Here is a 20,793-nt window from a genome sequence, read left to right on the forward strand (position 1 = left end):
ACTCTACTACAAGAGAAAATTACATAAGAGATCTCAAATGATTTTGCCCTATTGGATTATTCTCTGAGCTGTTCTTTTCCATTGCTGGGGCCCACTGAGAGCAGACTGTATGGATACAGACAGAGAGATCGGTGGCTTGTAGCCAGTGGTAGCATGTCTTATTGAAATGTGGTTTCTTAAGTATGACAAGTGCATTTATCTTAATTCTAACTTGACGTTATGTATTCCGGTCTCATTTTGTGGGTTTAAACATTATACTAGAAGCAGAACAAGAGCATCTTGAATGACATTCAAAGACTTAAATAGTGCAAGCTGAGATTCCTTGCCAAATTTCCCTCTCACTCTCCCTGAAATAGCTTTGTGCACTGCAGGCCTTTCAGAGGGGAAGGTGAAGCTGCAGGGTGGTTTGCTCAATTAGTTTTGGTTGGCAGTAGGGCACACACGTCCCATGTATACACGGGATGCCGTGCACTACCAAGGCTTTCACTGAGACCCTGGGTCCTGGGCCAAGGGTCCCTGAAGTGCCTTCCTCATTTAAAGCTGCGTTAGCTTTAGGACTCATTCCTGTGGCTTCAATCCAACCACAGGCCAGCAAGGAGTTTAATGTGCAGGAATCTGAGCCTTGCCACCCTACCCCTCAGCCTCAAGAGTATGCAGCAATTACTTCCTTCTACGTTAGGGCTTGGCACAGCCATACAAGTTTGCCTGGACTCCCCAGGTAGAGGGGTCCTGTCAAAAGAAAGAGCCAGATCCAAAGAACTCAGATTTTGGGAAGGGAAGGCCTTCAATGCTAGAATGGAGAAATGTATATCCTCATGCCCAGTCCTGCTGCCTCTTCAATCAGGTGACCATTGCCTGGTCCCCGGGAAGGGAGACCAAGTGGAATGGTATGTGTTTTCCTAGCTACGAGGCTGGCACAGGGATGCATGGATGGGAAGGAGTGTTGTATCTCAGGTTCACCTTCTATACGTCACAGATAAGATGTAACTGAGAGGCTGCAGAGTCTCCTTGCCCTCTGATGTTGCAGGAGAATTAATTGCTATCTCAAAGGTCAAATGCCAACTGGGTTCCACCCACTTTCCAGGCAGCCTGAGGCCGGGCAGAGATGCTTGATAAGTTTAAAAACTACAGTGTCAGTAACTCTCTTTGAATTCCAGTCACCCAGGATGGCCACACTAACAAGTCTTGGATACCCTGGGGTGACCTTACTTTGCATGGACTGAAGGCCTACACTGTGTGACAGTGCTCCTTGGTTTGGGATGGAGTGGCTAATTAAAAATGAAAAGGACCCCAATGTGTCAGGATGACCTTGCATTTCTCTCGTGCCCATGTGCGCTGACAGCTAGGAAACTCCCGGGGTTTTCATCTGATTTTTCCCCAGGATACCTGCTTATAACCCTCCTCTATCCTCCTGCTCTGCACAGCATTTCTTTCTTTCTTTTTTTTTTTTTTTTTTCCTTCTGAGTTCATGAGACCAGGACAGGATGAAGTGCTCAGCATCATGTCGATGTGGGAAAGTGCGGTGGGGGTTTTGCCCGTGGTGGGAATCTGGATGTAGCAGATGGGGACGAGGCCTGGCCATGTGTGACAGGGAACTCAGCTCGTGGTCACACCAGAGTCTGTGAAGTCCTCAGCAAGCAGCAGCACACACTCAGATCAGGTGGGTGATCGAGTGTCCAGCAGCAGCGGCCACACAGGCCCCAAGCTCCCTGGCTTCACAGGTCAAGGGCTCCCAGCCCGGGCCTTGGCAAAGAAGCCCTGGAGGCTCAGACAGAAAGGCGGGAGCTCGGAGGGTGACCTCAAAAGCTCAGATCCACCAGAAGCACTTCCTCTTCACCTTCTTGGTTTTCCGCCTCAGATCCTGTTTCTCAGGGGCCGGGGGTTCTGCTGGGGACTTTGGTGGGGAAGATGCTTCCTCAACTGGTTCCACTTCCTCTAGACTCTGCAGAACTTCATGGAACCTTCCTTCCTGCTGCCGAAAATCATACTCTACACTGAAAAACAGAGGAAGGAAGAAAAGTAAATTCAAATCAAAACACACTGATTTTCCATCACCAGGTCCCCAACTGGCACGAAGAGCACAGGCTTTGGAATCAAGTCACTGGTCCTTAGAGACCCAGGGGCTGACTGTGTGGCCTTGAGAAGGTTATGGCACCTCTCTGAACCCCTCATTGTTCACAGATTGAACTGACACCTGCAGTGCGTTCCTCACAGGGCTGTTACCAAGTGTGGATATGACATGTAACAGAGAGGCTCTGCTGGGTGTTCAGTAAATACTGGAAGCCGTCTCGGTGGATCTGCAGTCCTCATTGTTAATGTAGGCTATTATGCATTAGGCATGAAAACTGCCTCATTATAAAATATTTTAGTAATAAAAGGAGCGTTCAAATAAAACTGAGCTCGGTTTCCTCATCTGTGACATGGAGGCAATAATGGCACCTTCTTGGGAGGTGGCATGTGTAAGGTGAGATGATACAGATGATGTACCCAGAGCAGTGCCCTGCATGGGGCCAGCCTTCCTGCTTTTGCCCCTGTTGCTGGCATCGTCATTATCACCAGCACTGCTGGTGTACTGGACCTTGCTCTTCAAATTGCTTCTCGACTTAGCAAGGTGTATTGAGAACTTTACGTATGAGAGCACCTCACAGTATTCGTCTGTTCTGAGAGATTAAATATTCCTTTAGTGAAGGACCAGTCTCCTTTTTTCATTTGTGCATTTTAGAATCATTAATGCACAGACTTGGTTATTCTGTGTTGATGGCCACAAAGGTCTATGAGGTAGATGTGAGCTGTGGGGACCATGTAACTGAGAGGCTGCAGAGTCTCCTGCCCTCTGATGTTGCAGGAGAATTAACTGCTATCTCAAAGGTCAAATGCCAACTGGGTCCCACCCACTTTCCAGGTAGCCTGAGGCTGGGCAGAGATGCTTGATAAGTAAAAAACTACAGTGTCAGTAACTCTCTTTGAATTCCAGTCACCCAGGACGGGCCACACTAACAAGTCTTGGATACCCTGGGGTATTCTTCTTCTTTCTCTCCACTGCCCCTGCTTTACAGGGAAGAAACTGGCTGAGAGACACAAGGGGAGCAGTCTCTTCTGTAGCCAGCAGGATGAGGTGAGCAGGGAGTTGGAGCAGCGGCTTCAATCTCTGAGGTGTGGGTGCTGTGCTCCCCCTGAGCTCTGTGTGTCAGAGAAGCTGGGGAGCCAGCCTTAGCCTACCTGTGGCCCTGCTCAGCCTCCCAGAACCCAGTCAATCTGGCTGCAAAGAGGGGTTCCTGTTAGGCATGGCTGCGGTGGGTAGGAGCTCCCCCGTCTTAACAGTTCTCTTCCCCCAAGGAGGTTCACCTCTTCCAGGTGCTTGGAGGAGGCCTTAAGCTTTCAGATGTGTTCGTTGCCTGCTTTAGCACCAGGGTTCTTGGGAGGTCCAAGGATGAGGAGCCCGCATGGGGGAGTGGAGAGGGAGGGAATGTGGGGTCATGAAGAAGGCAGAACAGACTCCTGTTCAGCCAGGAGGAAAATGATGTGCACAGAAGACCAAAGACTCCACCCACGCTGCTTTGGGAAGTGGCATGACTGGCTAGAGCCTCCATCCCCAGCAAGGGCTGAAAAGTGGCCCTCATTAAAGGCTCACCTGCCCTCGCCTACTATCCTCATATCACCTCTCAGAACTCAGGTTAGCGCTGCTGAGAAGGTAAATCACAATTGCCCATGTGACTAATGAAGCCCCAAAGATGCCTTGTCACCAAGCATTCTGAGAGGGAAGAAACCAGCTGAGAGACACAAGGGGAGCAGTCTGTTCTGTAGGCAGCAGGATGAGGACGGGTTCATGGGGAGCCCTGGGGAAGGGCGTCTAATTGCCCCACTTCTGGGTTTTTGATGAGCTTCCCCCAGATTCTCCTCTCTTCTGCTTGCATTCTTTCTCTTTCTGTTCCTCCCTGATCCTCTCTGTAGGGACATAATCCTGGTGGGTGACCTATATGACGGAAGAAAACAGGAAGTGTTTTTGAAAGCAAACCTCCACAGCTTATCAGCAGTGAGATCTCGGGGAGTCTTTTCCCATTTTGGGGCAGCAGATTCTTCATGTGCTGAGTGAGCAGGGCACCCACTCAGAGGGTGAAGAGGCAGTGCCCGAACAGTGTGCCCCACAGAGTGGGCATCAAGTACTTAGACTTGTCCCCTAACAAGCACTGTTGAGCATCTGCCAGGTGTCAATCCCTGTTCTGGGCTCTGGGGAAGGAGTGGTAGACAGACCAGCACTCTCTGGGGCCTCCTGGCTCTGCTAGTCCAGTGTCTGAGCCCTCAGGTCAACATTGTGCCTGTTAGGGACCTTCCAGCCAAAGCCCAGGATGTGCCAGATCAGCAGGCAGAGACACCCACAGACTCACACAGTGACTCTCACACTTCTGTATGCATCGCAGATGCTGCACCCTGATCAGTCTTGGGAGGGATGAGTGGGTTTCTTTCTGCACCACCTGGACCTTGTTCTTCCCAGTGGAAACTTAATGCAATGGATTCAGAGTCTGGGGAGACTTGTCCCCAGCAACCTCTGCATTGCACCAAGGTAGGAATATAAAACAGCAAGTTGCAAGCTCTGAATCTTACCCTTGCAGCACTGGGAAAACATGGCTCACAAGTAGGGAGCATTCATAGTCACTATTCCCCTTAAATAGAGCCATCCTACCTAGTGCATCAGAAAAACCATCTTCATTGTAGAGTGTCAAGCAGAGTCAAAGAGAATGAGTACCAGCTCGTTCTAGAATTTTCCATGCTATATGGTATAGAGCATCCCACCCACCTGTCCATCCATCCTTCCATGCTTCCATCTGAGCCCAACACTGTGCTAGGTCCCATCTACATGCCAGGGAGCTAGACGCACTGGATACTGTCCCCATGGATCTCACTTCCCAGGGTACTAGATAGCGATTACACTAACGGTTGCTTTCAAAACATTCTTCTTCTTTTTCTCCACTGCCCCTGCTTTCCAAGTCCTTGTCCATCTGTTCCTCCCAATGCTGTGAACACATGCAGCAGCAGATTTCTTCTCACATGTGAGATTTCTGACTTTGGAAATCAAACAAGCAAGTCCAGCAACACACCACCTGAGTTTGTCAAGATTTATAGGTACCCCGGCACCTATTAGGAAAAGTAGCTGTGGGTGAATCCAGAATGTGTGCAGAGCTGGCCGACCTGGGGGGAAGAGCCAGGAGACAGACACTAACCCCATCTCAGGGACACAGGTTGAAGTGCAGCCCGAGGCAGAGGATGGAGTTGAACACCCACTGGTTTGAACCCAGGTGGCACTGCCCACTGGCTAGGTGACCTTGGACAGGTTCCTCCCCACCCCGAGAAGCAGCTGAGTGTGGGGCTTAATAACTTCCTGTGGGTAGTTGTACAAATTGCTATGGTGGCAGGTGCTGTCACCCTTGGGATACAGTCTGCTGGCTCCATGCTTCTTCACAGAGTTCTTGGTCTCCAGGTCTTAGGGACATGCCCCACCTCTCATCTGCACCCTTGTCTCCTCAGTGATTACACACCTGGCCCTCGGCATCACTCTCCACCCCTCCCCTCCTTGCACACTCAGGGGAGAACACACTCCGTGTTTCTATGGAAACACAGCCAGGCTCCATTATAATCACTGAGGATTGGGGAGCTCTCCCCTCCCCGCTGTGACTGCCCCCACTGGTCTTGACAGTTTAAAGGGGATTGAAAGTGACTTTCTTTTCAAGGCCAGGCAAATAGCAGAGTATGGAGAAGTGTGTGTGCTTTGCAAAGAAATTGATTAATGTTTTTTAGGCCAAAGCAATTTATTAACATAAAGGAAAATTGTCCCTTTTCTTCTTATTCATCTGTTTGACAAACTCTGTTTGGTTTGGAGGGGAAGAGAGGGAATATGTTTTGCTTTGGTGGCAGCTGCCTTATAAATGGGGAGGAGCCTGTGCCCTCACCCTCATCTGCTTGGCATCCTAAGGCTGGGTAGAAAAGAGGAGATGCCAACCCCCACACCATGTTCACCAGCTCCTGGAAAAGAGGAGCCCGTTGCCAGCTTGGTGAGGATTCTCCGTGGGGAGTTGTTTGTAGATTCTGGGGGTAAGCTCTTGGCTTTGGGCTGTGGCCTGATGGTAGAACAAAACAGCCCTCCAGCCTCACCTCTCCCTCCATCCTACCCTCCCTCCTGTGCCATCTTTGCCCACCTTGCATATTCCATGCAGGATCTTAAGAAGGAAGATAAGTGTTGGGTGCTTAGTTTATTTAGAACCCAGGGGACCAAGATTAATCAAGAAATTATTGCAATGAAGGATTCAGGGCTGGAGCAATTGAGAAAGTCCAGCCCAGGCAAAGCATGTGGGTTGGTCTCCTGAGGATGCACGGGATACAGGCCCCAAGGTTCAGGGATGCCCAGGTCACTAGGGAGCCTTTGAGCCCTTCACATCTTAGAATACGTCTAAGCATGGTACCATACTGCATTTAGACAGTGAGCAGTATGTAAACCAGGAGTGGATGAGAACTCTCAGGGCACCTCACTAATCTAACTGACAGATCAATACTCCAGCCATCATGCCAGGTGGGAAGCAGAAGAATGTTTTTCTAGGTAACTGGAAGCAGCGAGAGCCCTGTGTCATGGCTTGCCTGAACCAAGAAACAGTAAGGAGCAGGTAGAAAAATAGGTAAATATGTAAACACATGAGCAAGCAGTGAGCTAGGTGCTAGACGCAGGATCTTAGCTGGGCAAGCAGAAGTTGGGTGGGCCACAAGGAGATACCAACTTATATAGAATCATAAAAAATCAAAGAAACCTCTTACTTTTATATAAGACCTTACCTTCAAATTTGCAGAACGCTTCAGGTCTGTGTTTCATTTACCCTCAGGATATCCCAGGCAGAAGGGAAGATTGAATGCCCATAAATGCCCATAAATGAGCAATTAAAACAGAAAGATAAGTTGGCAAAGGCAAGTCACAGTGTGAATTAGGATCAGTTTTAATCCCGGAGTCTAAGTCAGCTAAGGATGCTGTAAAATAACACCTTTGATTGCGTGGCTTAAACAGGAGCACTGAACCCCTCACAGTCCTGGAATCTGGCAGTCCACGATGAAGATGCCGGCAGATTCCCTGTCTGCCACGGGCCTAGTTCCTGGTGCACAGATGGCTGACTCCACCCTGTCACCTGGCAGAAGGGGCCCACAGACTCTCTGCACACAGTCTCATTCATGAGAGTTCCACTCTCGTGACCTAATCACCTTTGAGATGCCCCACTTCCTAACTGCCATGGCATTAGGCATTAGAATTTAACCAAAAAATTGCAGAGGGACAGAAACACCTGGATTCCTGACTCCTGGTCTTTTGCTCTTCCTTTCTAAAGAAGGATCACATGCTTCCACTAAGGGCCTGGCTCTTTCAGGGTTGTATTCTAAAGAGAAGAAACCCTAAAATGACCTGAACCCCCCTTGATCAGGACACACAGTAATCTAAATGGGCAATAATAATAATTATGACAAGAAAGAGTCTCACGCATGGAGTGAGATCCAGAGACACCATGTGCAAGTTGACATTCCTTCTGTCATACAATTCTCATTGTATCAGGACATAGATAATATTGGCTTCATTTCCCAAATGAGGAAACTGAGGCAAAGAGAGGTTAAGTGTCCTGCCAAGGATACCCACTGAAGTGACAGAGCCAAGATTCAAACCCCAGTTATGTTGCCTCCAAAGCTCATGAACTGAGACATACTGCTCCAAAGGGACAGTTTCTTGTGCCTGTGTGAGATCTGGATTGCAAAAGGTCTGTGGGGGTGGGGTGGCCACCAAGGCCTGTGACTCCTGACATACCCCAAAGCGTTCTGTACAGCCATAGCCACACTGGGCTGGGATGCATGGGGGACCCTCTGGGTCCCTGCTGACCAGTCTGCAGTATTCTTTTTGGATTTCAGGGTGGCCTTGGCATTGAGGTTGCATACCCAGAAAAGATGCTCACCCCTTAGAAGGCAGCTCATTCAATGTCACCTGGGTGGGGATATGCTGCTGATGTCTCCAGTGGGCCCTGGGCACTCCCTCCAGGGCAGGTGGGTCTTGCTGGTTTATAAAGAGAGATGGTTGACACACCACTGCCACCAAGCCTGCATGGCAGGCCAGCGGGCTGAGAAGTGAGAGTGCCCTGCGGCATCCCCCTGAAGACAAGATATCTCCCGACCCCTCCCTGCCTTGCTCCCCTCTCCCTCAGGAGTGTTCCTGCGGTTCCTCTTACCACAGAGCCCAAGTGCACCACAGATTTATTGGCCCTCTAGAGCTTTCCTTTTAAAGGATTAGCTGTAAGAATTGATGGATGCAGTGAGGGTAGTTTGGTTGCTGTCTGCTAGGGTAAATCACACCACTTAGGAAAGTGTCTTTGGGGAAGAATCACAGTCTAGGGGAAAGGGGGCTCTAGCTTTATGCCCCACCCCCACCAACGACCTGGTTCCTTCTGACCGGGTTGCTCATCATTTATAGGCTGTAACGACTTGCTGCTGTTTCACATTGGCAATCCACCCCTTCTCCTGGGGCGGCTACCCGCTGACGAATTCTCAGAGAATCCCAGGTTCTCCTGCAGGCACAGAAATCAGCAGGACCAAACTGTAGAAATCTTCACTGCTGATCGCTGTCTCTGAAGGAAGTCTGTGGCCCTGTGACAAGGAGCGTGCTGTCAGCCTCAGAAAGGTTTGGTCATCTCAGTCACATGCCACACCAATGCACTGAGGAGGCAAGGTCAAGAGGAAACAGGGAGGGACGGGAAACTGAACTACCCTGAAAATAGGACCCGGGCTTGAGCCTCTGGCCCCTAGGGAACAGGTTCCTGAACCACTCCAAGCCTCAGTTTCTACATCTGTAATATGAGAATAATAGTCCTACCCACACTGGGGGGTCACCTGGAGCCTAAAATGAGAAGATGCGCGTGGCATTAAAGTGCCTGACGTGGCGGCGGGTTCGACAAAGGGTAACGACTATTATATGAATTTGACAAAGAAATAAATGCTGGATCACTGTGTGGTCATCTGTGGCCTTGATGTCCCCAGCACCTGTTTATTATTCCTGGGAAGAACTCAACTCGCTTGATTTCATATTTATGGCGTGTTCCAGCCTCTTTAGCTATTAACACATTAAAGCAGCTTTCATTTTTTATTGCAGATAAATTGCTGATGCTGTAAATCCGACTTCTTTTCCCTTATGCTCCAGGGAGAAAGAAGGGACAAAGCCACCAAGAGAATCAGGGGATAGGCACAATGAACGTCTTGGGTATCAACCTGTCGGGGCCTCAGAAGTTTCTGCCCGCACTTTATGGCTGTTCCCCCAGAGGCAGTTTAAGTGAGGTTGTGGCTGGTCATTCTGAGGACGCTGGATGGTATTGCCATGAGGCTCACGTCCCACCACTCGAGATAGTGTTCCTCAGTCCATCTTGGAATTTGATGACAGCCGTAAATGGCGCCTGTGATTTCTAGAAAGAACCGATCTTCTGTGTGCTTTGTAATTATTTTTTCACTGTGCATTTCTTTGCTGGCCAGAGAGAGGACTTTGGCTGGGAGACTGTGGCTCTCACAGTTTACCTGGCTCCTTGCTGCGAGAGCATGGTAAGCAGACAAAAGGAAAAATACTGAATAATTTAAGTGGAAAGTTGGTTGCTAAACCCTTAGGACTGAGTGTACGTTGCAGTTTCTAGAGAAACACCATTTCTCTGTCAGGCCATAGCTGTAAGTGGCTGGGGAGGCCACAGGCCAGTGACCAACAGCTTAACCCTGGGAGGAAACTTAAGGAAGGGCTCTCAGGGCCACCAGCCCTAGGCCCCCAGGCAGCTCCCTGGCTCTCCAGAGCCTCTCTTCTCCCTAAGGGAAAGTCCTGGCTTTCCTCCCACAGGGTGCCCAGCTGTGGAGCTGTGGCCCAGGTTCCAGGGGGGACCTTGTCATTTGCTGTCACTATCAAAACTGAAAGGGAAGCACCAGAAATGAAAATACTGGGAGGTAGGGCAGAGGGAGGCTTCTAGGGCAAATCTCCTGGTAGGGATCTCTAGGTGCTTCTCAGGCTGGTTCAGAAGGATGTTCACAGTGGAGGTGTCAATAATAATAATAATAATAATAATAATAATAATAATAATAATACAGTGACTTGTGGTCTGTGGAGTTTAAGGAAATCGGGATGGGGTGGAGGATTCTAGCATGGCATGTAGCTTTGAGCATATTCCAGTCACCAGTGTGGGGTGACCGCACCCCTCTCCTGAAGGGTGGGCGCATGGGCAATGGTCCAGCCTCCACACACCCTCCCCTCTCCAGGGCTCACTGGGGGCAGCACCCAGCACTGGACTCTCAGCATGGGAGCACAATGGGGTTTTTCAATGCTCTTAACCTTAATTGCAGGAGAAATGCCAGCCTGGATTGCCAATCAGTTCCTGATCTTAGATGAGACCTGAGGAACTGGGAGGTGTGGGAGGAATGAAAGGCTTCCCATGAATCCCTTAGTAATGCATTATACGAGCAGGTCTCCAAATGGCCGGAGAGGGGCAAGTTTCCTCTTCTCATTGGAAGCAGGAAGCATCCAAAGACACCTACTGCAAGGATGAGCTCCCTCTCCCTCCTTCTTCTCTCTCCTTTTCCTCCATCCCCACCAGCTCCTTCCATATACAATTAGGTCTACTTGTGACCACCTAACCCAAAAGTCAAAGCCAAGCAGAAGGGTAACCCATCTTTCCAAAGAAGCATTAAAAACAAATGCTAGTTTATGAGTTATTTTATGAGCAAGAGTTTTGTATTCATGCACTTGGCCCCTGCAAAGTCTTCCAGGAACTCAACAGTGGACTCTTCCTTTAAAGACCCTGATCTCACCCAGCCAATGCTGGCAAAGCTTCAGACTTTCCCAGGGAGCCTGCTGTGACTACAGCTTCTTCTCTACCTACACCTTGGCACAGCTGGTTTGGGGATTCTGATGCAGGGGGCCCTAGGTCAAGCCTCCCTAGGTCAGAACTGGTTCAGGCCCTGAATCTTCAATGGTATCTTTGTCTGGTAGAGCTCAGCGATGATGTTACAGTCCATGTAGCCCTGACAGCCACCCAGTGGTTTAGCTGAAGGCAACTTGCTCTGGAATCTGGCTTGTGGGAAGACAGACTGAGTTCTGACCTTGCTATTGCTTTTATGAAGTTCAGAATAACTGTGTAAGTGCCTCGGTCTTCTCAGCCTCAATTGCCTCATTTGAAAATTATATAAGTTCCTGATTCTCCCTGAACCTCAACTCCTCGTCTGTAGAATGGGGGTACTATTTCTCATAGGGTGGTAAACATCAGGTGCTGAAAACAGCCGGAGATAGATGCTCAGCAGGTGGTGGTCACTGTTCCTTCCTTTCAGTTCAACCCTACAGACACCTGCACTTAGCTTCTGTAGTTGCAAAAACCATCAAATAAAATCTAATAAACTGACCCCTAGGGCACCCGCATAGTTCACGTACTCTGGGGATTCCATGTGAGCTGACTGGTTTCCTATTGCTGCTCAAACAGTGACCACACATTGGACCATGGGCCTTATTCTTACTGTCTGGAGACTGGCTGGCCACCAGAGCATCAGCAGAGCTGGGCCCTGCTGGGGGCCATGAGGGAACACATCCCTTGCCTTCCTTGGCTTGTGACTTTATCACTTTGACCTCTGCCTTTGACTCTCCAGCCTCCCGCTTGTCCCCATGAGGACCCTCATGATGTCAGCCACTCATGCAGACCTGGATACCGATCTCCATCCAAGGCCTTCACTTAACCACATCTGCAAGGTTCCCTTTGCCAGATAAGGTCAAGTATTCACAGGGGCCAGAAGTTGGGATGTGATCATCTCAGGCATTATTCCACCTACCACCCTGGACTTTGATGTTTTACCCAGAGAATCTGCTAATCAAATGCTTTAGAGATGGCTGGGACTCCAAGGAAAGAGGTATTTCAGATCAGAGGTATTACAGGTATTACAGCTGAGTTTTGTCCTGCCCACCCCAGTCTGCATGGAATTACTAGGCAGCTTTGCTAGCAGGCCATGGAGAGCAAGGATCTCAATGTCCCGTGAAAGCACAGCAGATTCTTGGAGTCATCAAAGGGAGATTTGATTAGGTTCTACCTCATTGGAAGAACGTAGTATTCTGGGTATTTTAAAATTGACAATCCGTGTAGTACATTCAGTCACTATGTGATGTAGTTTAGGAGAACTGGCTACACAGATGCCTTCTCTTCCTCATGAGAACATTTGATTAGTGAACATCCTCCATGTCAATACCCGAGGATGGAGCTGTGCACAAATGATAACCAGGACTTTACTTTTCAGGTGATCCAAAAAGCTGTCTCAAGTCCTCTGCTGCTTTTAATTCTTCTTCAGGTTAATACACTCTTTCCTTCCTTGACAAAAGTCTTGAGGTCCAACTCTGTATTAGACACTGGCCTAGGACTTCGGGTGCTAGACATTTGCTAGTGGAGAGAACCTTGTAAGCCTTGGGTTAGGATCAATGGTAGAGGGGAGGAATGCATGGGCCATGGTGTCCTTCTTGGGAAGAGATCAAGTTTGTGCATGGAACTGGCTTTCTTGGCAGGACTGGCCAATTCCAGAGAAAGCAGCAGAGAAAAGGGATTCTGGGGAAGCCGGGCGACTCCTGCAGAGGCCTGATGGAGCGGCCAGCCCAGTGGCCCCTGTGGTGGAGCCAGAGCACAGCGGGTCAAAAGAGGCTTCAGCATGACATTTAAGGGCCTTGAGGAGTCAGCTCAAGGAAACAGTGGGAACCAGGGCAGGACGGTTTAGCAGGGGAATATGGTCGGGTTTTGAGACATGCTTTGCAATCTGCATGGAGGATTACTTGGGATGGAGTAAAAGGGACCTAGGGTGAAAAGACCAACCAGCATTCAAGTGAGGAATGACGAGGGCTCTTGCAGAGCCAGAGCAGGGGTGTGGTAGTGAAGGGGCTGGACGGGGGCAACGGGATGGACGGGGCAGGTGGGACGGATGGTCAGCTTGACATGTGTAGTGAAGAAGAGTGAAGCGGGGACGGTGGTGTCCTTATAGAGTTGCTGCGTGGTCAGTGGTGTTGCAGAAAGTAAACAGGGAATTCATTTTTTGTGTGGGGCGGTGAGGAATGTGCTTAGAGATAAGGTAAATTTGGGATGCCCTGGGATATTGCTATATGGGTGTCCTCAAAACATGATGTTAAAGACTTGGTCCCCAGGGTGGTGGCATTGAGAGGTGCCATGGACTTTCAGTAGGTGGAGCCTATGGGGGGCCCTTAGGTTATGGGTGTGCTCCTGAATGGAGTTAGACTCTCAGTTTTTCTTTGCTTCCTGGCTCCTGATGTAAGTGTTTCATTCTATTCCTGTCACAATGTGCCACCCTCATCAGAAGACAGAACAATGAGACTCTGTAACCATAAGCTAAATAGTTGCCTCATTTTGTTATAGTAACATGAAGCTGACTAATACAGACATTAAGTGGAAGAATCTGTAGTTAGTTGAAAGTCATGCACTGCATGACACGATATGTACCCACATCTTAGGAAAGAGTAAGAGAAAGTGGTACCATAGAAATAAACTGTGAGTCTTGAGTTCAGTTGAAGCAATAGGAAGAGGCTAAGGGTGAGAAGAGGAGCTGTCTGTCCGGGTAGACCTTAGACAAACAACTGCTCTTTTTATCTCTCTCCTCTTTAGCAACTTTCAAATTTTACATGATCAACCTCTCCCTTCACCCACTAAAAACGATGAGTTTACAGCTTGCACTTTATTTCCATCCAAGCCATATGCTTGGATGGTACATAAATTTTTTTGGGGGGAAAGAACTTCCATTATTTTCTCTTGAAACATTAGAAGCATTTTACAACTTAAATGGATTTTTCCTGGGAGCTACATCCAGAAAAGAAATGCATGAGCCATATCGTCAAAGTCCTCCAAAGAGGCTTTGCTGACTATTTTTAGAGTGGACGTGAACATGAAGCGTGGGGAGATATGGCTGGAGGAGCCGAGATCAGGTTGAGGAAGGAGGAGGGTGGCTGGGAGAGATCTCATGCCCTTGGAAAGAAGAAAGGGAGTCGTTTCTGAGGGCACTGCTTCCCAGACTTCAATCAGTGGTTCGCCACCTTCGTGGATTTTACCAGATTTCCCACATCATCTGCACGATTATTTACTTAGCCTTTTTTTTTTCGAAATCAATTCACTTTTTAAACTTACAGAAAAAAAAAATTATACAACATAGGAAATATTACTTTTGTAATGGAGACCTGTATCACTTACCATAAATATTTAAGAGGATTAGTTTTTAAAGCTTCGATAAAAAAAAAATTAAAAATCATTACATTCTTGGCTGGATACTGTTGCTTGCCTGGGGCTGGGAACCTCAGACCTACACTCGTTTTACAAAGAAAGGTGATAAGCAAGCAAGAAAGCCTCGGAAAGACATTCTAGCACCCAACCAGATTTCCCCTCTAGGCCATCAGAAGGACTGAAACAAATTTGAAAAGAGAACAAACTTTCTCAGGGAGTAATTCAGTGTTATTGAGTCTTGGGTACCTCCAGCAGCAGTGCACTCAAGCCTCTGGGTAAATTGTCCTAGGATCCAAGCTAAAAAGAGGTGAGAAAAATAGAGACTAAACCTCCTGGAACCAGCTTAAGGTTTGGAGTCAATTCTTACCCTCTTTCCTTGGAGCTCAGTTAACAAAAAGAAACACAGGAGTCCCTCCCCAGTGTAGGGGATCCTTGGAAGCCGGGAGATCCATGCATGGGATCTTTAGGCAACAGTGTTGAGGCTGGCTCTTTGGTGATAGAGGATCCACCCAAGTGATCCCTGGCAGGAGGAGAGAGTCAAGGAGGCTGAGGGGGCACAGAGATACGACCAATGGTCTCGTGTGTCTTGACAGGAGCAACAGCAGAGCCACAGCCTTTGGCTCCTGGGCCCTGTGGGAAATCCCACTTAGAAAACCTTATGTGTTGCTAACTAGGCAGCAGCATCTCCAGAGAAGAGGGCCCAGTGGGCAATCCATCATGTGCCCAAGTGGCTCATGTACAGTGACAGGCTCTGGGCCCATCCATCATCAGGGGGAGAGAGCACAGCGCCAGAGCGAGGCCCGCGGAGGAGCGTTTCACATCACTTATTCATTAGCTTCTAAGATGTGGCTTTTCAGGACACCACACAAGTTCGAAGTCATTTGAAATGTTTTTTTTTAAAAAAATGACAACTCTCATCTTGCTTCTGTGGCTGTGACGGGGATGTTGTTCTGATCTCTCTGCTTTCATCAAATTAATTGCCCATTTCTTCACAGTGGTTTGGATACAAGGGGGGCACATACTGTCTGGGAGAAGAGTCTAGACTGGCTGTGAATGACGATGAGGAGCCTCGGCAAGCTGCACATGTTCTTCTGGAAGGGAGGGGCGGCTTGCCAGCCCACCCAGGGGTGGGACTTAATTGAGAACCTTTGCCTGGGATGTTGGAAGTAAGCACTAGAAAACCACAGACGTTCTCAGACTTGTTGGGTGGTCACAGTTCAACCAAATATTGTCACTTTTAATTCAGCTTGGAAACACAGAATGTCAGAACTCAAAGGGACCATTGGGACTGGCTAATTAAAAGCTCTCATCTTTCAAATGAGGAAACTCAGAGGTCAGAAATGACTTGTCCAGGTCACAAAACTCATAGCAGGCTGGTAAATAACCACCTGCCCTTTTCACTTACATCAGCCAAATAAAAAAAAAATCATTTTAAGGTCATACAAAATGCATCATGTAGCTACCTGAAGAAAGAGCAGCCAGAAATTTAAATGCAAGTTGGTTCAAATGAATTCTTCCTACTTATGATAGGTTTTTTTTTTTTTTTTGTTCTCTCTTGCTTCAGATAGGAGATTTTTTTTTTAAAGGAGAGAGAGAAAAAAAGGTAGCCATTGATAAAGACGGCCTGCTTCTGTTGGCCACAGCTATGAGGCCCCTCCTCTGAGGGCACACCTCACATGGAGTTAAAAGGCCTCTTTCTGTATGACTTGTGCAGAACCTTCCTCTATTTGGTAGAAACGTGGTCTTGGGCTCCTCCATGTAAGGGGTTGACAGGTGGGTGGAGAAAATGCCCAAAGCTCTGCCCCAGTGTAAGCACCTGCTGGCTTCCAGGTATGGGGCACCCTACTGCAATAAAGTCTCAAGATGCTGCCAGAAAGAACAAGAAATTTCTACCAGAAGACACGGGCAACCCACCCGGGCAACAGTGCACTCAGCCGAGCTGTCATTCTCCATGGAAAGAGAAAATAGCGAAGAAATGAAAACCAGACATTGTGGTCAACAAAATTATAGGCCATCAACTGAAATGACCACTTTTAACCACTTTTCCACTGTGCCATTGAAAGTGGGGTTCCAGCTGAGGAGCCATTGGTCTTCCTGGTAACAACAGTAATGAGCCCTGCTCAGTTGAGGTTACGGAAGGCACTTGCGTCTGTTACCTCCTTAGGTCCCCGTGGGGACTCTCAGTAGAGGTCATTGCTCCCATGCTACAGATAAAGAAACTGAGCCACGTCATGGTAGCTGATCTGACTTGGGATCAAAGCACAGATCTTTGACTCGAATGCTCTTACCACTCTATCGTGTTCCCATCTATCTCCTATATAAACCACTTTATTGTAGACCTCATCCCATGCTGGGAAGAAATGGTATATTTTGAAAGGAACACAAAGTGCTTAGCACAGTTTTTGATCCATAGTGAGTGCTGGGTGTGGGCTGGCAACCAGGGGTGGAGATGGGAGGCGGGGGTCACCGTGGTGGAAAAATTGATATCACAGGTTTGGAATTAGAAAGATCTGGATGTCAGTCCTGAGTCTGACCCCTTCTGCTCTCAAGACTATGTTCTACTTGAGCTGAACCAAATGGCTTAACTTCCCTGACCACCATAAGGCCCATCTCAGTGTGTGATAGTGAAATGAGATGCCAATATGCAGGTAGAGCTTACCTCGGTACCTGAACTACTGTCTGATAAACATAGGGATGATATCATCCAAAGGGCTTGCTCATCGAGGTTCTTACCCACCAAGGTGACCTGCCTTGGAATCAGAAGTTAATGTTTCCTAGTTAACCACCTTATGTTTTAAGTCTCATGCATTTGTCTTTTCCCCTCTGTTGACTTTGTGCATTTAGAGAGTTTGCTAGAGTGTTCCTTGAACCCCATGACTTCTGTGCTCTGCAGAGCAGGCCTTGGTTGTGACCAGGTACCTGTATATGATGCACGCTGTGTTCTGGCAGGTACTGCAGTTGTTGAGGTCTTGGCCGGTTCGATAAAAGTTGCGCCTGCAAGACAGAGCATTTGCTGGATAAATCAATGGGCAGAGGCCACAGAGGACACACACATCTACCAGCTAATCCCTGGGTCCCTACCACACAACATTCATGGTGCCCTGAAGTTTGTGTTGCAAAGAAGGAAATAAAAAATTGCAACAAGGGGACCTCCATTTCTAGTGGGCTTTATGCATCTTTGAACACTTTCAAATCTGAAGGCTTTTTCCTGCTCCCACCAATCCTGCAACATGAGGGATTGGATAGAGTGATTAGTAAAAAATCCCAACCCTTTGGTCCAGTGCATTTCTCTCTGTATCATCACAGAGTTCTCTCTTCTCAAGCAATGTGGATTCTGATTCCTAACAGCAAATGCCAGCTAATTGCTTCTCTCTCAGTCCCTTTTTGATGAGCGTTGGCAGTGCTTCCTCTTGGTCTTTAGATGATGCTTTCTGGAGGGACAAGAGCAGCTCACACCCAGGCAGATCATTGCCCCTCCCCTCCCCACACTGGTGCTGAGTCACCCTGGAATGTATTTGGCGACTTTTTTCTCTTTTGCAGAATTGTAATCTCATTTCAACTCTTACAGAGTCGGTCCATGATGGACCAGTCCAAGTCCTCAAAAAAAGTGGTCAGAGGAGCGGGGATGGTCAACTGTAAGCTCAGTGGCCACCTTAAGCCCTTTGTAACAAACATAAATGCAAATGCATTAACTCACTAAGAGGGTGGGAAGTGTCAACCTGCTGTAGTGTCCCCCTTCATCTATCAACGGGACCTGCATCTTTATAAAAATCAGGTCTGATCCATGGCTTTGCTGTTTTCTCCTCCCACCCCCATCCCAGACATAAAAGCAAATAACAGTGGAAATTCACCCTGATCCACCAAACCCTGGAACTGAAAGAAGCCCCATCAGAGTGAAGGGAGGCCATCAGCTATGATAGGGGGACACAACTGACCTCAAGCATCTTGGAGACATTTTGCCAATGGGAGCCAGTGCTCTCGTTCTCTGTCCCATCCCATCAAATGACTTCACCTAGAAGATTTTTTTTGGGGGGTGGGGGGATACAGGAAGATCACAAATTCAAACCCAGTAGTTTTTAACATAAGAAAAATTCACCTTACCCTTCAGTAAGAGCTCGAGCTTTCTCCAAGTCTTGAATTACATTCAAAAGGACCTTAATTTTCTCTTGGTTGGAGTGTAGCGATTCCTCCACAGATTGCAGCCGACCTTGGAGGTCGCAGAGTTCACCCCGTGCCAGGTGTATTTGATTGATGTCACTAATCTCCCTGTTGCTCTGAGGTTTGCTCTCACTCCTTGGAAGAGAAGAGGGGAGGGGATTGTTTCCTGGGCAGTTCTGAAATTCCAGGGTGTCTGGTTGGGTAGGGTTCTTTGCCGGCTGCTCCTTACACCCAGGGGCAGACTTTGATGCACTGCTAGTTTTGCATGCCCCCAGGTCCTGGTGACTGTCATCCGATGCAGGACAGTCTGAGTCTCTTTCTGGGTGGGTGGGTTGGCTTTGGGACCCTGGTGCAGGGGAGCTGTGAGTTTGTGGAGATGAAGGGACACATGTGTCCTTTGACTGAGATGACAACAGGCCAAGGTCTCTGTCCTCACAGTTGTCTTTGGGCAAAAGCAATTCGTGCTTGAGTTTCTCTGTGCCTGGGGTATAGCTGGCACCACTGGTGGCAGCCAATCCAGAGGGAGATCTTTCTGAATCTGATATCAGCACCCTTCTCCCCTCCCCTGGACACATGTCAATCAAAGGGGGTATCGAGTTGCTCCTCTCAGTTGACTCACCTGGGCTGAGCGTGGACGCTCTCGCTTCCCAGGAAGGACCGTGATAAAAATCATCTGGGACCTGAATGGCAGCTGCGGCTTTCTCTGAGGCCCTCCAAGACCCAGCTTCTAAGCATATGCTAAGAGGCCCGTTGCTTTGCACCTTGGACACCCTCGGCAGGAATGGGTGGGACACTTTGACCCTTCGAGGTCCATCCTCTAGGTGCTGAGCCAGCCTTAGGTAGGCAAGGTCAGAGGACACAATGTCCTGTTCCGAGAGGTTGCCGTTGACCTGGATGGCACTTGGGGGTGCTGTGGGCATTTCCACCAGGGACTTGCTGGCTGTCAGTTTCTTCCTTTTGAAAACTGGGAAATGCTTCCTGAGACTGGGGGAGGTTTGGATCGCAATGTTCCGAAACCCCCCGGCCTTCTGGGACCTGGGGAAGGACAGCGAGTAGGCAGGGGAGTGATGATGCTTGGGTGCTGGTGTCTTCCCCATCCCAGCCGGGTCTTCGGGAGCCTGGGTGTCGGCCTCAGCTAGGCCAGTTGGGTTCTTAGTGGTCCCATCGTCCTTGAACCGCACCTGCTGGGATTTGCTCCTGCGGTGGTGAGGTGGCTTCACGAGCTCCACCGACTCTAGGCTGTTACGCTTCAGGAGCACGGGTCTCACTTTCATAGTTGGCTGGGCCATTGAGCTCAGTGGGAAGGAACAGAACCAGACACTTCTCCGGCACACATCTCCCTTAGGTCTTTGGAGCAGCATCGAATGACGGCATCCCAGGCCAAGAGAACCGCCGGCCAGGATGGAGTGGCCCTCCCCTTTTAGGATAGGAAGCCCTGTAGGCCATTCCCAGCCTGTGGTTCCACTTAGGAGCTGTATGAAAGCTTCCCCCACTGTCCCGATGTTATTCCACTGCAGTCATGACAGCTACGTAGAGAAGCAGTGATGAGGCTAACTATTAGACATCGGATCTACCAAGAGAGCTGGGGGCTGCTCACCAGGGCAGGTCAGGAGCGCTGTTCTGATCCTGGGAGAAGCTGGCCGTCTTGAAGAAAAAGACCACCAAAGTACCATTTGGGGGATTGCAGCACACTCCCAAAGAGAGAGCCCCCCAAACACCTGCTACATCCAGAACATACGGGTTCCTTTCCAGAGCAGTGAGTTTCAGTGTCAAACTAGGGAAAGCTCAGACACATCTTCTTGCCATAGCATGTAAATAGCTGGAAAAATAAATGACCGGGGAAGTTGCTGCTTTGGTGACACATGATGCTCCTGAGGGGGTGTCTGCACTGATGTCAATCACAGAGTCCTCCTTTGGGGCCATTATTTCCTTTCATGCTGTTTCCACATTCTTCAGTGGGGCTTTTCCTAAACAGCCTCACAAAACCCAGTAGGATGCAGGCAACAGAGGGCGTTCAGGGAGGTGGAGTCCCCTGTCGTGGTGATGTCTTAGCTGAGGTTCACATGTGGGCCGAGTCAGCCACATCTGTGCCTCGGGGACATTAGACCAGGAACAGCCTTCACTTGGTCTGTGGGGCCAGCAGCCAAGACTCGGCAGTCTTTTCGAGCAGCTAGGGAGCACCTGAAAGGGAGGAGAGGATGTCACCCGACTGACCCCTGACTGAGTAGTTTTGAGTGAGAGGGTGTAGGAAAGGTCCCTCTGCACCGTTCTTCTCTGTGCTCCTAGGGAGCCAGGTGCCTTGTGGGTGCAGGGCCTTGGGACAAAGCACTCATCTGCCTGGATCCTGCACTTT

General features: G+C 49.0%; 2 protein-coding genes across 2 annotated transcripts in view; one reads left to right on the forward strand and one right to left on the reverse strand.

The window, feature by feature from the left end:
* Positions 1 to 20,793, forward strand: part of Dock2 (dedicator of cytokinesis 2) — a 402,443-nt gene that overhangs the window by 187,955 nt on the left and 193,695 nt on the right. The gene's annotated exons all lie outside the window — the stretch shown is intronic.
* Insyn2b (inhibitory synaptic factor family member 2B) lies at positions 1,808 to 19,729 on the reverse strand. The gene is made up of 3 exons (XM_026401321.2): positions 18,384 to 19,729; positions 17,202 to 17,276; positions 1,808 to 1,994 (listed from the first exon to the last, which is right to left on the reverse strand). Exons 1-3 carry the CDS (start codon positions 19,727 to 19,729, stop codon positions 1,808 to 1,810), a joined length of 1,608 nt encoding a protein of 535 aa, XP_026257106.1.

Source organism: Urocitellus parryii, chromosome 1 (genome assembly GCF_045843805.1).
Source record: "Urocitellus parryii isolate mUroPar1 chromosome 1, mUroPar1.hap1, whole genome shotgun sequence".
NCBI lineage: Eukaryota > Metazoa > Chordata > Mammalia > Rodentia > Sciuridae > Urocitellus > Urocitellus parryii.